Source organism: Sus scrofa, chromosome 3 (genome assembly GCF_054392235.1).
Source record: "Sus scrofa isolate SSC_HxYL_T2T_F1_AM1 chromosome 3, Sscrofa_HxYL_maternal_Yorkshire_Landrace_v2.0, whole genome shotgun sequence".
Taxonomy (NCBI): domain Eukaryota; kingdom Metazoa; phylum Chordata; class Mammalia; order Artiodactyla; family Suidae; genus Sus; species Sus scrofa.
The window spans coordinates 27,409,803-27,428,883 of record NC_139385.1 but is presented as its reverse complement, the minus strand read 5'-3'; the positions used below and the strand labels follow the sequence as shown (position 1 = coordinate 27,428,883).

At 38.3% G+C, this 19,081-nt stretch overlaps 1 protein-coding gene across 5 annotated transcripts in view; it reads left to right on the top strand.

Annotated features, from left to right (window-relative positions):
• The window catches only part of RBBP6 (RB binding protein 6, ubiquitin ligase), a 33,154-nt gene extending 16,051 nt beyond the window's left edge, over positions 1–17,103 (top strand). For 2 of the 5 annotated variants that reach the window (XM_085017313.1, XM_085017312.1), the window contains exons 9-19: positions 2,753–2,925; positions 5,118–5,221; positions 5,321–5,658; positions 7,956–8,052; positions 8,295–8,373; positions 8,519–8,573; positions 9,886–9,954; positions 11,432–11,794; positions 12,084–12,185; positions 13,053–14,807; positions 15,107–17,103. In XM_085017313.1, the coding sequence (XP_084873439.1) occupies positions 2,753–2,925; positions 5,118–5,221; positions 5,321–5,658; positions 7,956–8,052; positions 8,295–8,373; positions 8,519–8,573; positions 9,886–9,954; positions 11,432–11,794; positions 12,084–12,185; positions 13,053–14,807; positions 15,107–16,682 (4,711 nt within the window). In that variant the 3' untranslated portion in view covers positions 16,683–17,103. Of the gene's footprint in view, positions 1–1,672; positions 1,787–2,752; positions 2,926–5,117; positions 5,222–5,320; positions 5,659–7,955; positions 8,053–8,294; positions 8,374–8,518; positions 8,574–9,885; positions 9,955–11,431; positions 11,795–12,083; positions 12,186–13,052; positions 14,808–15,106 lie in introns of all 5 variants that reach the window. The other 3 variants (XM_021081349.2, XM_005662074.4, XM_021081346.2) reach the window with 2 other exon arrangements.
• Positions 17,104–19,081: the final 1,978 nt, after the last annotated feature.

The window sequence follows — 19,081 nt, the reverse complement described above, 5'->3', positions numbered from 1 at the left end:
AAGTGAACAAGTTTAAGTTTCTTAAACTTTTTGAGAAACAAGAGGCTTAAGAATAAAAGTTGTGCAAGATGTCAGGGCACATTTAAGTGCCAAGATTAAAGGAAATACTGAGGTATGTTGCATTAGTTTGGATATACTGTCTTAAGATTCCAAACTACAGTTTATTTTTTAAACCATTAGTGCAGATCAGCTACAGCTCTGTGAGCTATGCCTTAATGCTTGTTTTTAATATATTTTCAGGTTTTTGTCTAAGAGCCAATTTTTAATGAAATGGATAGACATGAAAACCTAATGGCATGGTTTCAGCTAGATAACTTCCATTTTATCTGCTTTTATTAATACATTTAATTACCTTTTTTATTACCCTCAACAGTTACAAACTCAAAATATACAGCATAATATTAAGCATTCTTTGGACTACAGTTCTCCGACTTTATCATGCATAAAAATCTCTTGTAAAAGTGTGTTAAACAATCGAGTATCCTGCCCCTCTGGAGATTACACGGCGGAGCTCTGATTCTGCTTTTTTTTCTTTTTTCTCCTTTTTCATTTTTGGTCGTACCCTCAGCATATGGAAGTTTCCAGGCCAGGGACTGAATCAGAGCCATAGCTGCAGCAATGGCAGATCCTTAACCCACTGTGCCACAGCAGGAACTCCTGGTTCTGCATTTGTAACAACTCTTTCAGGAGATGATGAGGTTAGGGGATCCTCAGGACGAACCTTGAAAAGCATCAATTTAGAGACTAGATAACCCCATTCTCGATGATGACAAAATGTCTTTTTAGGGCCGAACGTATGGAGGCTCCCCAGGCTAGGGGTTGAATAGGAGCTGCAGCCATCGGCCTACACCACAGCTCATGGCAATGCCAGATCCTTATTATACCCACTGAGCAAGGCCAGAGAGTGAACCTGCATCTTCATGGATGCCAGTCAGATTAGTTTCCGCTGAGCCAGGATGGGAACACTGGCAAGATGCATATTAAGAATAGTTTTCCTCAGCTTCATGCTATGTTGTCAGAATGTAGTGAGCAGGTCAGGACAGTGAAAATGGCTATCCTATTGAATGGCACAGAAAAAGATTGTTTTTGAGTCGGTATTTCAGTAAATACATTGTTTTAATTCGCAGATAAGAATCAGTGTTTTCCCCTGCCCTGCTCACTTTCTCAACTTCACCCCCATCTATTTTTTATCACTGCACCATCCTGTGTTGTTGTGGTTCATCCTAGAGCAGTCTGTTGTTAGCCATTTCTAATTCAGACATTTCATACATGCTTCCAACCAGCTTTAGGTTGAAACTGATGACTTTTACAGACACAATCTAAGAGCAGACTGCTTCATCTTAATATAATATGTAGGTGTAAAAGTATTTAAATAGAAATTTGTGTTGGAAGAAATTAACATCACCTGTGAACCATTACTAATAATTAACTTCATTGCATTTTGAATACTGAAATACAAAAGCCCATTTGTGCCAAACACACAGTGAATACTGGGGAAAATGGGAACCCAAATATTTTAAATGAAGCTTTCACCCTCTCCACTAACACCACTGATAAGCAACTCAGACTCTTCTTCTGTTTCTTTTTCTATCCTCTGTTCTCCTCTTTTTTTTTTTTCTTTTTTTTTTTTTTTTTTTTTTTTTCTTTCTTTTCTTTTCTCTCTTTTGGGCAGTGGGAGACTCCTCTTTCACAAATTGGGAACAATGGGGCATAAGCAAATTGATACTTATTTCTGGAATCGTGGTGATGTCTATGGAGCAACTGCAACACAAATAACACACCTAAGGTACCCTGCTCTGTCCAACTGAGCAATTCTTTCATTTTCAGCATTGAGATGAACACACCTTTTTCCTAAGTAAAATAAAAGAGATTTCCCTAGGAATTCTATGTTTTACGAGTGTGCCTGATTACAGACAAGATGGGGGTGTTGGAAGCAGTGGTGATAAGCCGTGTTGGAAGCAGTGGTGATAAGCCTTGAGAATAGCATATATTTTTAAATTTTTAATATATTTAATATGTAGCACTTCTGCAGAATACATTTCTACCAAAAAATAGACCCCAAGTGTGTAATGAGGTGTTACAAACACACATTCTATTTAACTCATTAATATTTCTTAATGGACTATAAATAGATTAATCACTCTTTTAAAATATTAAATATAAGTAGACCACTGACTTTGCTGCCTAATTCTGGCTATTAATTATTGGTGTGGTTAGTGACATATTTGCCTTGAATTATGCCCTTTAATTGTGTAATGTCAGTACCAATTTGGGTTTCCCATATTGTGGCATTCATGCTAGTGTCTTCACAGGTTTGGGGAACTCTTTAAGATTATGGATGAAAAAAAATTTTTTTTTTCCTGAAGAACATGACAAGAGAAAATTGTGATTAGGATGTAGTCATAGCTTAAGTTCGAATCCCATTTCTGCCATTTAAATACAACTTTGTGGAATGAGTATGTCACTTTACCTCTCTGGTTTTCAGAGTTCTAGATTCTAAGATCCTTGTAGCCACTTTTATAGCATTTTTTTTCCTTTTGTGTTATATTTGTTTAGGATTTTATTTTATATCTTTTTGTTTAGGGGAGGATGTTCATAACTGCTCCCTTATTTTGGAAGGTACTACACTTGTGTAAACTAAATTTGACATTGCACTGAATTATACGTTCCCATTATGGTACAGTAGAATATATAAATATCTTGGAAATACCTTGCCTTAGCCATGTTAAAACCCTAAAATTTTCTTTTACAGAGAAGCATATGCAATTGGAAAGAAAGAAAAACCGCCTTTTTTACCAGAGGAACCATCTTCTTCTTCAGAAGAAGATGATCCTATTCCAGATGAATTGTTGTGTCTCATCTGCAAAGATATTATGACTGATGCTGTTGTTATTCCCTGCTGTGGAAACAGTTATTGTGATGAATGTAAGAAATGTTGAACCTTTGAAGAAATTTATTTTAGAGTATGTGAATTTCCTTGGAAAGACTCCTAGCAATATTGTATATTTTAATAATAAAATAGTAATTACTGATAAATTCACCAATGAGCATATAATAACTTTTCTTTGCTACTTTTTTTTAAACAGCAACCTCTGGGTCCTTTTAAATATGAGGGTTATCCACATTCTTTACCTTCATCAGGGTGACTTTACAGAGGTTTTATAAAATGTAGGATTTTTGTTTCCCTTTTTTTTTTTTTTTCTTTTTTCTTTTTTTAGGGCTACACCTTGGGCATGTGGAAGTTCCCAGTTTAGGGGTTGAATTGGAGGCTGCAGCTGCAGGCCTACCCCACAGCAATGCCAGATCCGAGCACATCTGCAGCCTACACTGCTACTCACCGAAATGCTGGATCTTTAACCCACTGAACAGGGCCAGGGATCGAACCTGCATCCTCAAGGATACTAATCGGGTTGGGTTCGTTACCACTGAGTCTTAGATGATCCCAGAAATATTTTTAAATGATACCCAAATCTCTTTCTAGAATTGTGACAAGTAGCTTATTCTAAAATTCCCAAGTGTGATTAAGAACTACTCCCCGTAGACATACTACCCAACATTTCCAGTGGGGTTGCTTGTGATGCTTTTCTCCAGTCATGTATATTAGCACTTGATTTTTCTTCTGCCACCTATCTTATCTTTGTCCCTTACCCAAATGAAAAGGTTGTCATCTGAAAATTTCATTGCTCAGTGCTGCCCTGATCTTTTTCATTTCTAATGATAGTTTTGGAGTGCAAATCTTTGTTTTGGGGCCTCTCGGTGAAGACCAAAGTCAAGAAGAGGTCTCTTAGGACTTGCTTCAAAGCATGTCTTGGATTTAACAAACTACTTACGACTGGATTTTTTTTTTTTTTTTTTTTTTTTACTACATTGAAGCATAATCAGTGCATCTATACTTTAGTGTTTATTCTTTTTTTAAAAAATCTTTATTTTATGGCATGTGGAAGTTCCCAGGTCAGGAATTAAATCCAAGCCAAAGCTGCAACCTACACCCCAGGTACAGCAACAGCAACGCCAGATTTTTTTAACCCGCTGTGCGAGGTGAGGGATTGAACCTGCTTCTCAGTGACCTGAGCCACTGCAGTCGGCTTCTTTTTTTTTTTTTTTTTTTTTTGTCTTTTGTCTTTTTGTCTTTTGTTGTTGTTGTTGTTGCTATTTCTTGGGCCGCTCCCGCGGCATATGGAGGTTCCCAGGCTAGGGGTTGAATCGGAGCTGTAGCCACCGGCCTACGCCAGAGGCACAGCAACGCAGGATCCGAGCCGCGTCTGCAACCTACACCACAGCTCACGGCAACGCCGGATCGTTAACCCACTGAGCAAGGGCAGGGACCCAACCCGCAACCTCATGGTTCCTAGTCGGATTCGGATTCGTTAACCACTGCGCCACGACGGGAACTCCTTTTTTTTTTTTTTTTTTGTTGCAGTCGGCTTCTTAATGTGCCACAGCAGGAACTCCCAAGTGATGCTTTTTAAAAACCCTTATATTAGCCATATAAAATTTTAGTCTCTAGACTGTTTTTTGTTTCTCTTACAATATTCCAGTTACTAGCTAAACAAAGAATAGTATTTGGGAAAGAGCATTTTTTTCTCTCAAATGTTTGTTTAGGTTATATCCATGAGTTCTGTTTTTAAGGTAGAAAGAGGTTAGAGCAGAGGAATGTTCCCAGGAGAGAAATTAAGTTTTTTAATCTTTTTTTTTTTTTTTCCCCTTTTCCTCCCCTTTTGGTCTTTTTAGGGCTACACCCATGGCATGTGGAGGTTTCCAGACTAGGGGTCAAATCAGAGCTGTAGGTTCTGGCCTATGCCACAGCCACAGCAACGCAGAATCTGAGCCATCTGAGCCGCGTTTGACCTACACCACAGCTCACAGCAACGCCACATCCTTAACCCACCCCACTGATTGAGGTCAGGGATTGAACCTGCGTCCTTGTCCTCGTCCTCATCCTCGTGGGTGCTAGTCAGATTAGTTTCTCCTGAGCCACAACGACGGGAACTCCAAGTTTTTTAATCTTACAAGTGTTTATTGATCATTGGAAAACAGTAATGTAGCTGAACACAGGTAAACTTTTTAATTCATTCCCTAAAAACTGAGTTCCTACTATGCTTTTATCTTATACATAGGTATAAGGACAGCCCTCTTGGAATCAGATGACCATACCTGTCCAACATGTCATCAAAATGATGTCTCTCCTGATGCTTTAATTGCCAATAAATTCTTACGACAGGTAGCTATGTTTGTATCGTTTTTTATGAATTCTTTTTTTTAATTTTGTTTTAATTGTACTTGAGTACATTTTCTGCGTTTTTGTGTTTGGTGTCCGTAGGCTGTTAATAACTTCAAAAATGAAACTGGTTATACAAAAAGACTAAGAAAACAGTTACCCCCACCGCCACCCCCATTACCACCTCCTCGACCCCTCATCCAGCGGAACTTACAACCTCTGATGAGATCTCCGATATCAAGACAACAAGATCCTCTCATGATTCCAGTGACGTCTTCATCAGCTCACCCGGCTTCCTCTATGTCTTCATTAACCTCCAATCAGTCTTCCTTGGCCCCTCCTGTGCCTGGAAATCCATCTTCTGCCCCAGCCCCTGTACCTGATATAACTGCCACAGTCTCCATATCAGTCCACTCAGAAAAAGCAGATGGACCTTTCCGGTAAGTGTATTTCTCCCTCTTCGGAAACAAATGGGATCAGTGCTTTTTATTGCATGTTGTTTTAACAGTTGTATTAGTAACCTTCAGTATGTAACATCCTTTTAGAACCACTGTGCTCAGTAAGGCAGGTGACTTAGAAGAAAGGATTTAGTCTCATTGGAGAAACTGGCGAATGAGAGAGATTCATTTGCAAATGATTAAGCATTCCAATGTCAAAAACTACACAAATTGCCAACATCCCCTATTAGATGTTTAACATACCCCATAACAGCGCTGTAGTTCACAGGAGGGAGAATTCACTTAGGGTCATAATGATGGTATTAGGAAATAGTGGCCTTGAGCAGAACCAGGAACAATTTGGATAGGTAGAGAAGAGGGGATGAAACAGTGAGGTAGAGAGGTCAGACATAATAATTGCCTTGGAGCATCATTATGTAGGAGAGAAGAGAAAACTCACTTAAATCCTACCGTTTCTGTAATGAAAAGGACTTTTGATTGCATAGTCTAATGGCTCATAAGGTCTTTTAAAAAATCAATCCGTTTTTTTAAAAAATAGATTCCAGGGGTCTTTTCCAGAAGCAAAATCTTTAGGAGTCAACCTTTACAAGTGTATTTAAGAAATCCCACTGATCTAGTTTAGCTTTTTATTTGATTAATAGTGGGAATAAGGCCCAGAGAGTTGATTGACTTATCTAAGATTACACTTTTGATTAAGTGGTAGAGCTAGAAGTAGAATTTACTCTTAATTCTTTTTTTTTTTTTTTTTAAAGCTTTACTAGTCTTAAAACTGAACCAATTTCTATCATATCTACCACAGAGAGTACTTCTTAATCAGGTTCCTTCATTTTATATTTCACTTACATGTAAGGAACTCTTCAGAAGTCAAATCCTCTCTCCCTTTATCTCAGAAGTTTTCATCATCTTTAAGTTAACTCATCTTAATGCAAGTATAATGGATAAACAGTGACAAGATGTGATTTTTACCTTTTTTCTTTTTTTTTTTTTTTTTTAGTAGCTGTACTCTAGCTGTATAGAAGTTCCCAAGCCAGGGATTGAGTCCGAGCCCCAGCTGTGACATACACCGCAGCTGTGGTAACACCAGATCCTTTAACCCATAGCACTGGGCCAGGAACCTACTCCTCCACAGTGACCCGAGCCATTGCAGTCAGATAGATTTTAACCCACTCTTCCACAACAAGAACTCAGTTTTCATTTGATAATTTTTATTCTTTAATGCAAAAGGAAACCTTATAATCCTGTTATTACAGATTATTCATTCCTGAAATGAGAACATTTGTGCAATGCAAACGTTTTATTTTTCAAACATCGAAAGTGTTGTAGAGGCCTCTTAAATTATGACACACTCTTTGTAACATGAAATTTTTTTTCCAAAAATATGGAAAATTAGGAGTTCCTGCTATGGCCCAGCAGGTTAAGGATCCCATGTTGTCCCCAGTGGCTTGGGTCTCTGTGGAGGTACGGGTTCAATCCCCAGCCTGGCACAGTGGGTTAAGGATCCATTATTGCCGCAGCTGAGGTATAGATCAAAGCTGTGGCTTGGATTCCATCCTTGGCCTGGGAACTTCCATACATGGCCATAAAAGAAGAAAAAAAAAATAGAAAATATTCTCTCTCATTGTTTGCTTATATATTTTCCAGTTTTATTGAGAAGTAATTGGCATAGAACAATTACAAGTTTCAGATGAACAGCATGATGGTTTGATTTGCATATATTATAAAGTAATAACCATATTAGGTTCAGCTAACATACACCTTCTCACATAAATACAATAAAAAGGGAAGAGGTTTTTTTCCTTGTGTTGGGAACTCTTAGGATCTGTGCTTTTTTATCAGCTTTCCTATATACCACAGAACAGTGTTGGCTATACTCATCATGTTTGTTGTACATTATATCCTGAGTGCTTATTTCTCTTACTTAACTGGAAGTTTATACCTTTATTTATTTATTTATTTTGCTTCTTTTGCTTTTTTTAGGGCCACACCCTCGGCATACGGAAGTTCTCAGGCTAGGGGTTGAATTGGAGCTGCAGCTACCAGCCTACGCCACAGCCGCAGCAAGGTGGGATCTGAGCTTCGTCTTCAACCTGCACCACAGCTCATGACAACACTGGATCCTTAACCCACTGAGGGAGGCCAGGGATCAAACCCACATCCTCATGGGTACTAGTTGGTTTCATTTCCACTATGCCACAACAGGAGCTCCCTGGGAGTTTATACCTTTAATCCTCCATTTCTGATGACTTTTTTAATGTATTGTAAATTATATTATGTTTTAGGGATTCTGATAGTAAAATACTGCCAGCTGCAGCTCTTGCATCAGAACATTCAAAGGGAGCCTCTTCACTTGCAATTACTGCTCTTATGGAAGAGAAGGTAAGTTTTACTGACTTTTAAATTTAAAGATTTTTCTATATTACAGTAGAGTGTGTGTACCTGAAGTTCCTGGGCCAGGGATAGAACCTGTGCCACAGCAGTGATCCATGCCCCTGCCCTGACAACACTGGATCCTTAACCCACTATGCCACAAGAGAACTCCTGAGGAGTTTTTCGAGGTTTTGTTGTTGTCGTTGTTTGTTTTTTAACTATTCCTTTTTATTTTGTGTTTTTTCCTAAAGGGTTACCAGGTGCCTGTACTTGGAACCCCATCTTTGCTTGGACAGTCGTTATTGCATGGACAGTTGATCCCCACAACTGGTGAGTAAAAACATTTTGGTTTAAACTTTTTTTCCTTAAAAAATAATTTTAACTTTATTTAACATTTATTTATTTATTTATTTAAATATTTAAATATTTATTTTATATTTACTTATTGTTTGGGGGTTTTATTTTTGTTTCCAAGGTCCAGTAAGAATAAACACTGCTCGTCCAGGTGGTGGTCGACCAGGTTGGGAACAGTAAGTATATGTGTAAAATAATCTTCAGATGATTGCTTTCAAACTAGATAATGGAAGAAATTACAGTCTAGGCAGTGTGGTGCTGAGTGTCTTTTATTGTAAACTCCTCTTTTATATACCATGTTGACAATAGTTTTTATGTAAAATGTCACAAATTCAAGACTATATGAGAATTATTTTCTAAAAAAAGAGTAATTCTTCTCTAAAAAATAATAAATTCATATAAATTCTTTTTTATTTTTATGACTTAAAAATAGTAGTCTTGGCAGGATCTCAGTTAATGAACCAGATAAGAATTACTTGAAAGGATATTTCAGGTACTGAGTCAATTACTGTCCTATTAGTAGATTAAACATTTTCCTGTCTTTAATTTGGATGGTTCAGAGTTTGAGTAAATAATCACATATTAAGATTAAATCTACCAAACATAAAATTTCTCATTTTGAATAGCTGCATCTGAGATTTTATTGCGTATTAAAATCTATAGACTCTGGGAGACACTGCTTTTGTGAAAGATCTCTGGTGTTCCCCTTACTTCAAGTAATAAGTCCTTCCTTCTCCCTGGGGGGGTGGGGGAGATATATAAAGTATGACTTTCTGCCCTGAAGTGCTAAGAACTTTAATCTATAGGATGTTCTATGGCATTAAAAGTCAGATTTATTCATTATTTTTATACAATTATTTCTGTTTATATAACCCATGTAAATAGGCTCCTAAGTTTATGTAAACTGACTTATATTCTGTGACTTTGATCTTTTTGAAAGATAAACCAAATTTCTTAATAGAAAAAAAATGTTGAGAGACTAGAAGAATGTATCAGCGGGAAGAACACGGGATTTAGAGACAGACTTTAGAGACAGACGTGGGTTTGAATCCCAGCTCCTGCATTTACTAGGACAGTGGGTGTGTGATTTTACTTCTCAGCCTCCATTACCTCATCTGTAGAACTGGAGTGTTGCCACTTCACATGTCACATGCCTCTGCGTAGTGCCCAGCAGTTAAAAGGGCTCTATTTCTTTTCTCTAACAATAACAGAAAACTTTAAGAATGCACATTAATCACAGAGTAACTTAAAGAATGCAAATTAAAATATAGTATCACATAAAATATTTATTGAGGCATAATTATTGTTTATAATTTTAAAAATACTTGATTTTAAGTAAATACTATACTAGTTCATATCTCCTTTATCTGGAACAAGCTTAAGAATCAAGATCAGTGAATTAGGAAAAATTTTCAGAATAGCTAACATACTTAAAAGTCTATACATGGGAAGGTTGTGTACTATACTCAAGCCTATTTCTTTCCACAGTTCCAACAAGCTTGGGTATCTGGTTTCTCAACCACAGCAAATTAGAAGAGGGGAGAGGAGCTGCTACAGGTAAGCTTGCTAAAAATCTTGAAAAACAGCAATCTGATAATACACTGAAAACTATTACACAAAAGCACAGCAGTGGCAGGGGGAATGGGTTCATTTGGTTTACACTTACCTCACTTAAGCAATTGCCCTTAAGAGGTCTGGAAAAGAATATATTACATTTACTATTTTAAATGATGTTTTTTTTAAGGCTCCGTCTTTAATACTCCTTCCCAGGGACTACTTTCTCCCTGTCAGCACACAGCAGAATATTAGTTTGTTGCATTTACTCTCTTGAATGTAGAAGGAAGTCAGTAAGTAAGGCCCAGACATTATCTAAGGTGGCAGTGTAATTAAAGATGAGTGTTAACCAGCTCAGCTCTCAAGTGTGAAGCTGCATTGTATTTATTTCTCCCCTAGACTCAGTTGTCTCAATCTTCTCCCACCTTACCTTCCAAAAGAAGAGACAAGAACGTTGTTAGGGGCCTTTGCCCTGGACAGGCACAGGCAGTAGTAATCTAAGAAGGCATATGCATCTTACCATTTAGGCCATACTTAAAGGTGTATTCTAGTGTTCCAAAGAGAATTGCTAAGCTTATGAAAGAAAACTACTATATCATTCAGACTAATGGAAAGAAGCCTAAAATCTAAACTCCTGCTGCTGCTGTTGTATACCTGTTACCTGTAATTTATTTTTTAATTTTTTTGCTTAAAGTATATTTCTTTACACAACATTGTGTCAGTTTCTGCTGTAAGCAGAGTCACCCAGTCATTCATATATGTGTGTGTGTGTGTGTGTGTGTGTGTGTGTGTATGTATATATATGCACACATACACACACATTGTTAGCTATAATTTAAAGATCCCTGTAGCTTAACAGAAATAAGCCCACACTTTAGAAGAAGCCACTGTTTCTCTGATAAGGCAGAATTCAGAAACTTTGGCCAGCATTGTTATTTTTACCTGACTCTTTGAGAGGAAAAACTGAGATTTTTCAATAAATTATAAATGTTAAAACTAGTGTTGTTTTTACTTTGAAGAATCTCTACTTATTTCCTCAAAAATACTGTAGGAAGTGTTTTTTTCTCCATTGGAACTTTTTTGGTCTTAGAAGGCATTGGGGAGAACTAGGTCATAGATAGAGACTTGAACCTATCAGTTCCTTTAAGGGACAGATAAGGAAGTAACAGGAGATCATTGTGGAGTGATAATCTGAACTTCACAAAAGAGAACTTTTAAATAGAGCATCTCCATATAGAGAAGGCCTTGTATACTCATATCATCTTAGTACCTACCTGGCCTTAAAAGTTATTCTTACATATAAGTGATGTCACTTTTACATATACATGGACAATATAAGCATTGTCCCAATGTTTATTCGAATAGTTGATTCTTTTCCATCATTTGTAAGTTAGAGAATAATTATGGATAGAAAAGATTAGCTTAACTTGTCTCAGATGCTTTAATTACGGGAATAACATCTTGGAATTTATTTTTCCAGAAGTATAAACCGTGGACGACACCACAGCGAAAGATCACAGAGAACTCAAGGCCCATCACTACCAGCAACTCCAGTTTTTGTACCTGTCCCACCCCCTCCTTTGTATCCTCCTCCTCCCCATACACTGCCTCTCCCTCCAGGTGTTCCTCCACCACAGTTTTCTCCTCAGTTTCCTCCTGGCCAGCCTCCGCCTGCTGGGTATAGTGTTCCCCCTCCAGGGTTTCCTCCGGCTCCAGCCAATTTATCAGCACCTTGGGTATCATCAGGAGTCCAGACAGCTCATTCAAATACCATCCCAACAACACAAGCACCACCTTTGTCCAGGGAAGAATTCTATAGAGAGCAGCGACGACTAAAAGAAGAGTAAGTGTTTTAATTTGAAATTATTATGCACTTTCATTTTCTGATGTAACATTGAATAGGTATCTTTGGAAGCATTTTCCAGTGTTTCCAGTTAGTATAAGAAAAATCACCTAAAAATTAAACCAAAGCCATACAAGCAACTTCCTCAGGGATTCTTAGTTATTTATAGTTTTAAAGTGGAAAACTAATGGCAATTTCATTCATTTCATTCATGATCTAATTACATTTGTCTTGTTAGTTTTCTTAAATGGTTTTTGTTAACTTTCACTCTTTAACTTTATTTTACTAGGGAAAAGAAAAAGTCCAAGCTAGATGAGTTTACAAATGATTTTGCTAAGGAATTGATGGAATACAAAAAGATTCAAAAGGAGCGTAGGCGCTCATTTTCCAGGTTAGTGTTTTGCAAGCCTTCACAACAGAATTACAAATGGGACTTTTTGAATATCCAGGGATTAGCTATGGATATAAACAACATTGCACTTTACGGAATTTTTCTGATTCGGTCTAGGTTTATAGAAATGGAAATGTAGCTTATTTCCCAATATCTGTTTATTGAAATAATGTCTCACTGTAAATTCTATTGTGTAGAACTAGCAGTTACGGGGATTTAACTGCCCTTGTCCCTTGAAGTTACTTATAGCATGAAGTGATTGGGAAATGTTTGTGCAAGGAAAGAAATAGAGGACTAGCCAAAGATTTCATTTCTGAGGACCCTTTTACCTAAGGCTACAGCTTCTTGCTGGAACATTAACCTGTGTAATTATGAAGTAAGAGTAGAATACAAATTGCTTTATTGATTTAAAAAAAACTGAATTATAAAAATTCCCTGGAAGTTTGTTTAAAAGACTTATTTTTTAAGCTCACACTTGAAATGTGGATCTTTTTAAAGCTAGAGTATTGAACAATATAGGACCAAAAAAAAAAAAAAACTGCTTCTACTTAAATAATCAGCTAGGAAGTAAAATTTAAATTTAATTGGCATTTTGTTTAATGTTAATTAGCTCATATAACTCACGGTACATTACTGCACTTCACTCTAATTGTTAAGATTTCACTTTTGTTTTGTAATGATTGCTCTGATCTTTGTGTACTTTATTCAGTTCCAACAGAGGTCACTGTGCCTCTTTAATCATCTAAGTTGAAACTTGCTATAATTGAAAGATGAAACCGTGAGGAGAACATACTCAAATCTGAGAGTTTGTGTTTTATTTTGTATATATTTCTCAACTGTCAACTATTGTTTTATTTTTGTTTTTAGGTCCAAATCTCCCTATAGTGGTTCATCCTATTCAAGAAGTTCATATACTTATTCTAAATCAAGATCTGGTTCAACACGTTCACGTTCTTACTCTCGATCATTTAGCCGCTCACACTCTCGTTCCTATTCACGGTCACCTCCATACCCCAGAAGAGGCAGAGGAAAGAGCCGAAATTACCGTTCACGGTCTAGATCTCACGGGTATCATCGATCTAGGTCAAGGTCACCCCCATATAGACGATATCATTCACGATCAAGATCTCCTCAAGCATTTAGGGGACAATCTCCTAATAAACGCAACGTGGCACAAGGCGAAACAGAACGTGAATATTTTAACAGATACAGAGAAGTTCCACCACCTTATGACTTGAAAGCTTATTACGGGAGGAATGTTGACTTTAGAGACCCATTTGAAAAAGAGCGTTATCGAGAATGGGAGAGGAAATACAGAGAGTGGTACGAAAAATATTATAAAGGCTGTGCTGTTGGAACACAGCCTAGGCCATCAGCGAATAGAGAGAACTTTTCTCCAGAGAGATTTTTACCACTTAATATCAGGAATTCTCCCTTCACAAGAGGCCGCAGAGAGGATTACTCTGCTGGACAAAGTCATAGAAGTCGAAATGTAGGTGGCAACTATCCAGAGAAGCTTTCATCAAGAGACAGTCACAATCAAAAGGATAATACAAAGTCAAAAGAGAAGGAGAGTGAAAATGCTCCAGGAGATGGCAAAGGAAACAAACATAAGAAACACAGAAAAAGAAGAAAGGGAGAGGAAAATGAAGGCTTTCTAAACCCAGAGTTATTAGAAACTTCTCGGAAATCAAGGGAACCTACAAGTGGTGAAGAAAATAAGGCAGACTCATTGTTTGTTCTCCCAGGTAGAGATGATGCTACACCTGTTAGAGATGAACCAATGGATGCCGAGTCCATCACTTTTAAATCAATGTCTGAAAAAGACAAGAGAGAAAAAGATAAGCCTAAAGCAAAAGGAGACAAGACCAAACGGAAAAATGATGGATCTGCTGCATCCAAAAAAGAAACCGTTGTAAAACCTGCTAAAGGACCCCAAGAAAAACCGGATGGAGAGCGTGAAAAATCTCCTCGATCTGAACCTCCACTTAAAAAAGCCAAAGAGGAGACTCCAAAGACTGACAGTGTGAAATCATCCTCCTCTCAAAAAGATGAAAAGATCGTTGGTACCCCCAGAAAAGCTCACTCCAAGTCAGTAAAAGAACACCAAGAGACAAAACCAGTCAAAGAGGAAAAAGTAAAGAAGGACTACTCCAAAGACGTCAAGTCAGAGAAGCTCACTAGTAAGGAAGAAAAGGCCCGGAAGCCTAATGAGAAAAGTAAACCTCTTGATAGCAAAGGAGAAAAAAGGAAAAGAAAAACTGAAGAAAAGAGTGTCGATAAAGATTTTGAGTCCTCTTCAATGAAAATCTCCAAATTAGAAGTAACTGAAATAGTGAAACCATCACCAAAGCGCAAAATGGAACCTGATGTTGAAAAGATGGATAGGACGCCTGAAAAAGACAAAATTTCCTCGTCAACTGCTCCAGCCAAAAAAATCAAGCTGAACAGAGAAACTGGTAAAAAGATTGGAAGTACAGAAAATGTATCTAATACAAAAGAACCCTCTGAAAAATTGGAATCAACATCTGGCAAAGTCAAACAAGAAAAAGTCAAAGGAAAAGTCAGGCGAAAAGTAACGGGAACCGAAGGATCCAGCTCAACGCTCGTGGATTACACCAGGTATTTGATGATGGGCGAGTTGATGAATATGTGAACTGAGAATGTATTGATGTTGGGGGTTAGGCTAGTTTACTCTTGTCTTTGAAGAAAGGAATTGTTAAAGATAAGGTTGTAAGCAGAGTTGGGGGGTGAGCCACATTTGTTTTTACATAATATACTTAAACCATTTATAGCTCAGAGTAGCCTAAGTGGCTTTTTAAAGTTAAGAAGACATGTGTGTTTATTAACATTTTTATACGTATCAGTGTTTGATAATTAAAAATTCTTCATTAACTGAAACATCTTTTAATTCTTTTTAGTACGAGTTCAACTGGAGGCAGTCCTGTGCGGAAATCTGAAGAAAAAACAGATACAAAGCGAACTGTCATCAAAACGATGGAAGAATATAATAACGACAACACGGCCCCTGCTGAAGATGTTATTATTATGATTCAGGTTCCTCAATCCAAATGGGATAAAGATGACTTTGAATCTGAAGAAGAAGATGTTAAAGCCACCACACAGCCTGTATCAAGTGTAGGAAAACCTGCCAGTGTTATAAAAAATGTTAGCACTAAACCATCAAATGCAGTCAAGTACACTGAAAAAGAAAGTGAGTCGTCGGAAAAAATTCAGAAACTCACCAAGGAAGTGAGCCATGAAATTACACAGCATGAGGTCAAAAGTTCAAAAAACTGTACATCTAGTGAAAAAGGGAAAACCAAAGATCGAGATCATTCAGTGACAGAAAAGGAAAACCCAGACAAGAGGAAGACTAGCGCCCAGCCAGAGAAAGATAGTAACCTGGACCGTCTGAATGAACAAGGAACTTTTAAAAGTCTGTCTCAGTCTTCCAAAGAGACTAGAACTTCAGATAAGCATGATTCCATTCGAGGTTCCTCAAATAAAGACTTCACTCCCAACAGAGACAAAAAAACTGACTACGACAACAGAGAGTATTCAAGTTCCAAACGTAGAGATGAAAGGAATGAATTAACCAGAAGAAAAGACTCTCCTTCTCGGAGTAAAGAATCTACATCAGGACAAAAAACTAAGCCACGGGAGGAGAGAGATTTGTCTAAAAAAGGAACAGGAGATCCCAAAAAAAGTAATTCCAGTCCCTCAAGAGACAAAAAACCTCATGATCATAAGGCCACTTATGATACTAAACGTTCAAGTGAAGAGACAAAATCCGTAGATAAAAATCCCTGTAAGGAGCGTGAGAAGCATGTGTTAGAGGCAAAGAGTAATAAAGAGTCAAGTGGCAGTAAATCACTTTGTGTGCTTAACCCACCAGACCCACAGATGGAGAAAGAACAAGTTCTTACTGCACCAGTTGATAAGAACACCGTCAAGCCTAAGCCCCAGTTAAGTCACTCCTCTAGACTGTCCTCCGACTTAACTAGAGAAACTGATGAAGCTGCTTTTGAACCAGACTATAATGAAAGTGACAGTGAAAGCAATATATCTGTAAAAGAGGAAGAAACTTCAGGGAAGACATCTAAGGAACCGAAAGATAAAGTAGTGGAGAAAGCGAAAGAGAGCCTGGACGCAGCAGCAGTCAGCCAGGTGGATGTGACCAGGAGCCAGAGTCAAAGCAGCCCTAGTATCAGCCCCAGTAGAAGTCACAGCCCTTCCGGAAGCCAAACTCGAAGCCACAGTAGCAGTGCCAGCTCTGCAGAAAGTCAGGACAGCAAGAAGAAGAAGAAGAAGAAGGAAAAGAAAAAGCACAAGAAGCATAAAAAACATAAGAAGCATAAGAAGCACGCAGGCACTGAAGTAGAATTGGAAAAAAGCCAAAAACACAAACATAAGAAAAAGAAGTCAAAGAAGAGCAAAGATAAAGAAAAGGAGAAGGAGAAGGATGACCAAAAAGTGAAATCTGTCACTGTGTAAAAGGGCAGATTTTAAAAATTGACTTAATTACTAAGTCATCTGTATTAAATTTTGTTATAATGTAAAGAGATTCAAGCCTTGTAAATAATGATATGGAAGACCCTGTGCTGCACTTAAAATATTGCTGCTTGATTATTTGATTTTTACATCAGAGCTTTATAACACGAACTTTTGTACAGAATTGTGAGTTGTGACCATGTAACATGAGAGGTTTTGCTAGGGCCTATTATTTTTAACCACCATTAATTAGTTGGGGTGGAGTTTACTGTACTGTGAAATTTTCACATTTGAATTTTTTTAATTGCCTGGCAAAAAAGCTGATATCAGTTCTAAAATATCAGCAGAATGATTTGCTGAATTCATTACAACCCCGTTATGTCACTTTTTGATTACAATAAAAGTTTTCAGTAAACTTTTCAAATGTTGAACATTTGCCTTATTTGAAGGAAAGTGTCATGTCTCTTTCCCCTTCCATTTCTCTCTTTAAAATATCTCTGGAGCCTTTAGTATAAGCTGAACTGTATGAAATTCTAAAGTAAACCTTAGTGGACTGGTGGTAGGTGACCAAAAAGAAGTCATGGTTAATGGGCGATCTGGTGGAATAAATCCGGAAGGGTCTTGGATAAAGTAATGAGAAGTTTGGACTTGAATTTTTGAGATGAGGAATTATGATTTGTTTATAGTTAGGTATTTTTCTTGAAACTCTGATAAAGGAGTATTAAATGCCTTGATTGAGTACTAAATAAATAGCACCCGTCATTGAGCCTCTGAGGCTACGCGTTCCATCTCCGGTTGACAAGCAAGTAGCAGTAGGTCCTGAAGCGCTAGATAAGACTATGATGGATTTCTTTAATGGCTGTAGTTCAGGAACTTCCTTGTGGGCAATAAAAAGCTACTGAAAGGATGTGGGGAGCTGGGGTAAATAAGAACGGTGCTTTAGAAACATAGCTGTATAAACAGATTAAGAAGACAATGGCTCGGAGGAGGAAGAGAGACCAGTTCTCTCCTGTGGTGGTGATCCTAAGGTACCCCGGCGGGGCGCGTTGGACTATGGTGGTGGAAGAGGAAAGGGTTTACGGTAGTGGCCACTTGCTTTTATTAACTTCCTGTCTCCCTGCCTGATTATTTCCAGAGTGTACCGTAATTACAGGTCTGTATACCACTGTTGCTACTTGGTTTTAGGTGGTAAACAAACATACTTAAAAGTATAGGGTTTTGGTTTTGGGGTTTTTTTTTTTTTTTTTTTTGCCATTTCTAGGGCCACTTCTCGCGGCATTTGGAGGTTCCCAGGCTAGGGGTGTAATCGGAGCCACAGCTGCCAGCCTACGCCAGAGCCACAGCCACGCGGGATCCTAGCCTCGTCTGCGACCTACACCACAGCTCACGGCAATGCCGGATCCTTAACCCACTAAGCAAGGCCAAGGACCAAACCTGCAACCTCGTGGTTCTTAGTCAAATTCGTTCATCACTGCGCCACGATGGGAACTCCAGTGGGGTGGGGTGGGGGGGTTAATGCAACCTTTAATATTAAAGGAAAAACATGAAGTGGTTTAAAGGAAAATTTTAGGAGTGATAACATGAATGCTGTTAACATCATGAAAGCCATTCAGGACTGAGGTATGTTTGGGGAATGCTGGCTGCCTTTAAATGAAACCAACATAACTTTAAAGGGTTCTGCTTTTGTTGTCATTCTTACTCCCAGACATCTCTGGGGATGGGATGCCTGTTTGACACTGCCAGCCTCACCCCATCCTACCCACAACACATACCACTTGTACTTTGTGATACTCCAGCTAGACGGCGCTCCATTCTTACTGATCTTGACCCCAAATCCAGACTATCTCCCATATTCACCAAAGATTTTGGCATCTGGAAGTCAATTTTTATTGTCAATTCCATCTTGCAAGGTCAATTTCATTGCCTAGGTGCACTGTCCATTTTTTTTTTTTTTTTTTTTGGTCTTTTTGTCTTTTTGCCATTTCTTGGGCCTCTCCTGCGGCATATGGAGGTTCCCAGGCTAGGGGTCGAATTGGAGCTACAGCCACCGGCCTACGCCAGAGCCACAGCAACACGGGATCCGAGCCGCGTCTGCAACCTACACCACAGCCCACAGCAACGCCGGATCGTTAACCCACTGAGCAAGGGCAGGGACCGAACCCACAACCTCATGGTTCCCAGTCGGATTCGTTAACCACTGCGCCACGACGGGAACTCCTGTCCCTTATTTTAAGCTCAATGGACCTTCACTCTAAGGGCAGTCCACTCCTATGACAGTTTTCTGGAGTTAGTCATCACCTGTGACCCTTCCCATCTTAAACTCCAATCTGTCATCTACAACTTGGTGTTGAATGCTGTTGAACAAAAATGAAAAGGCTTGAAAGAAAATTTAAATAACTTTG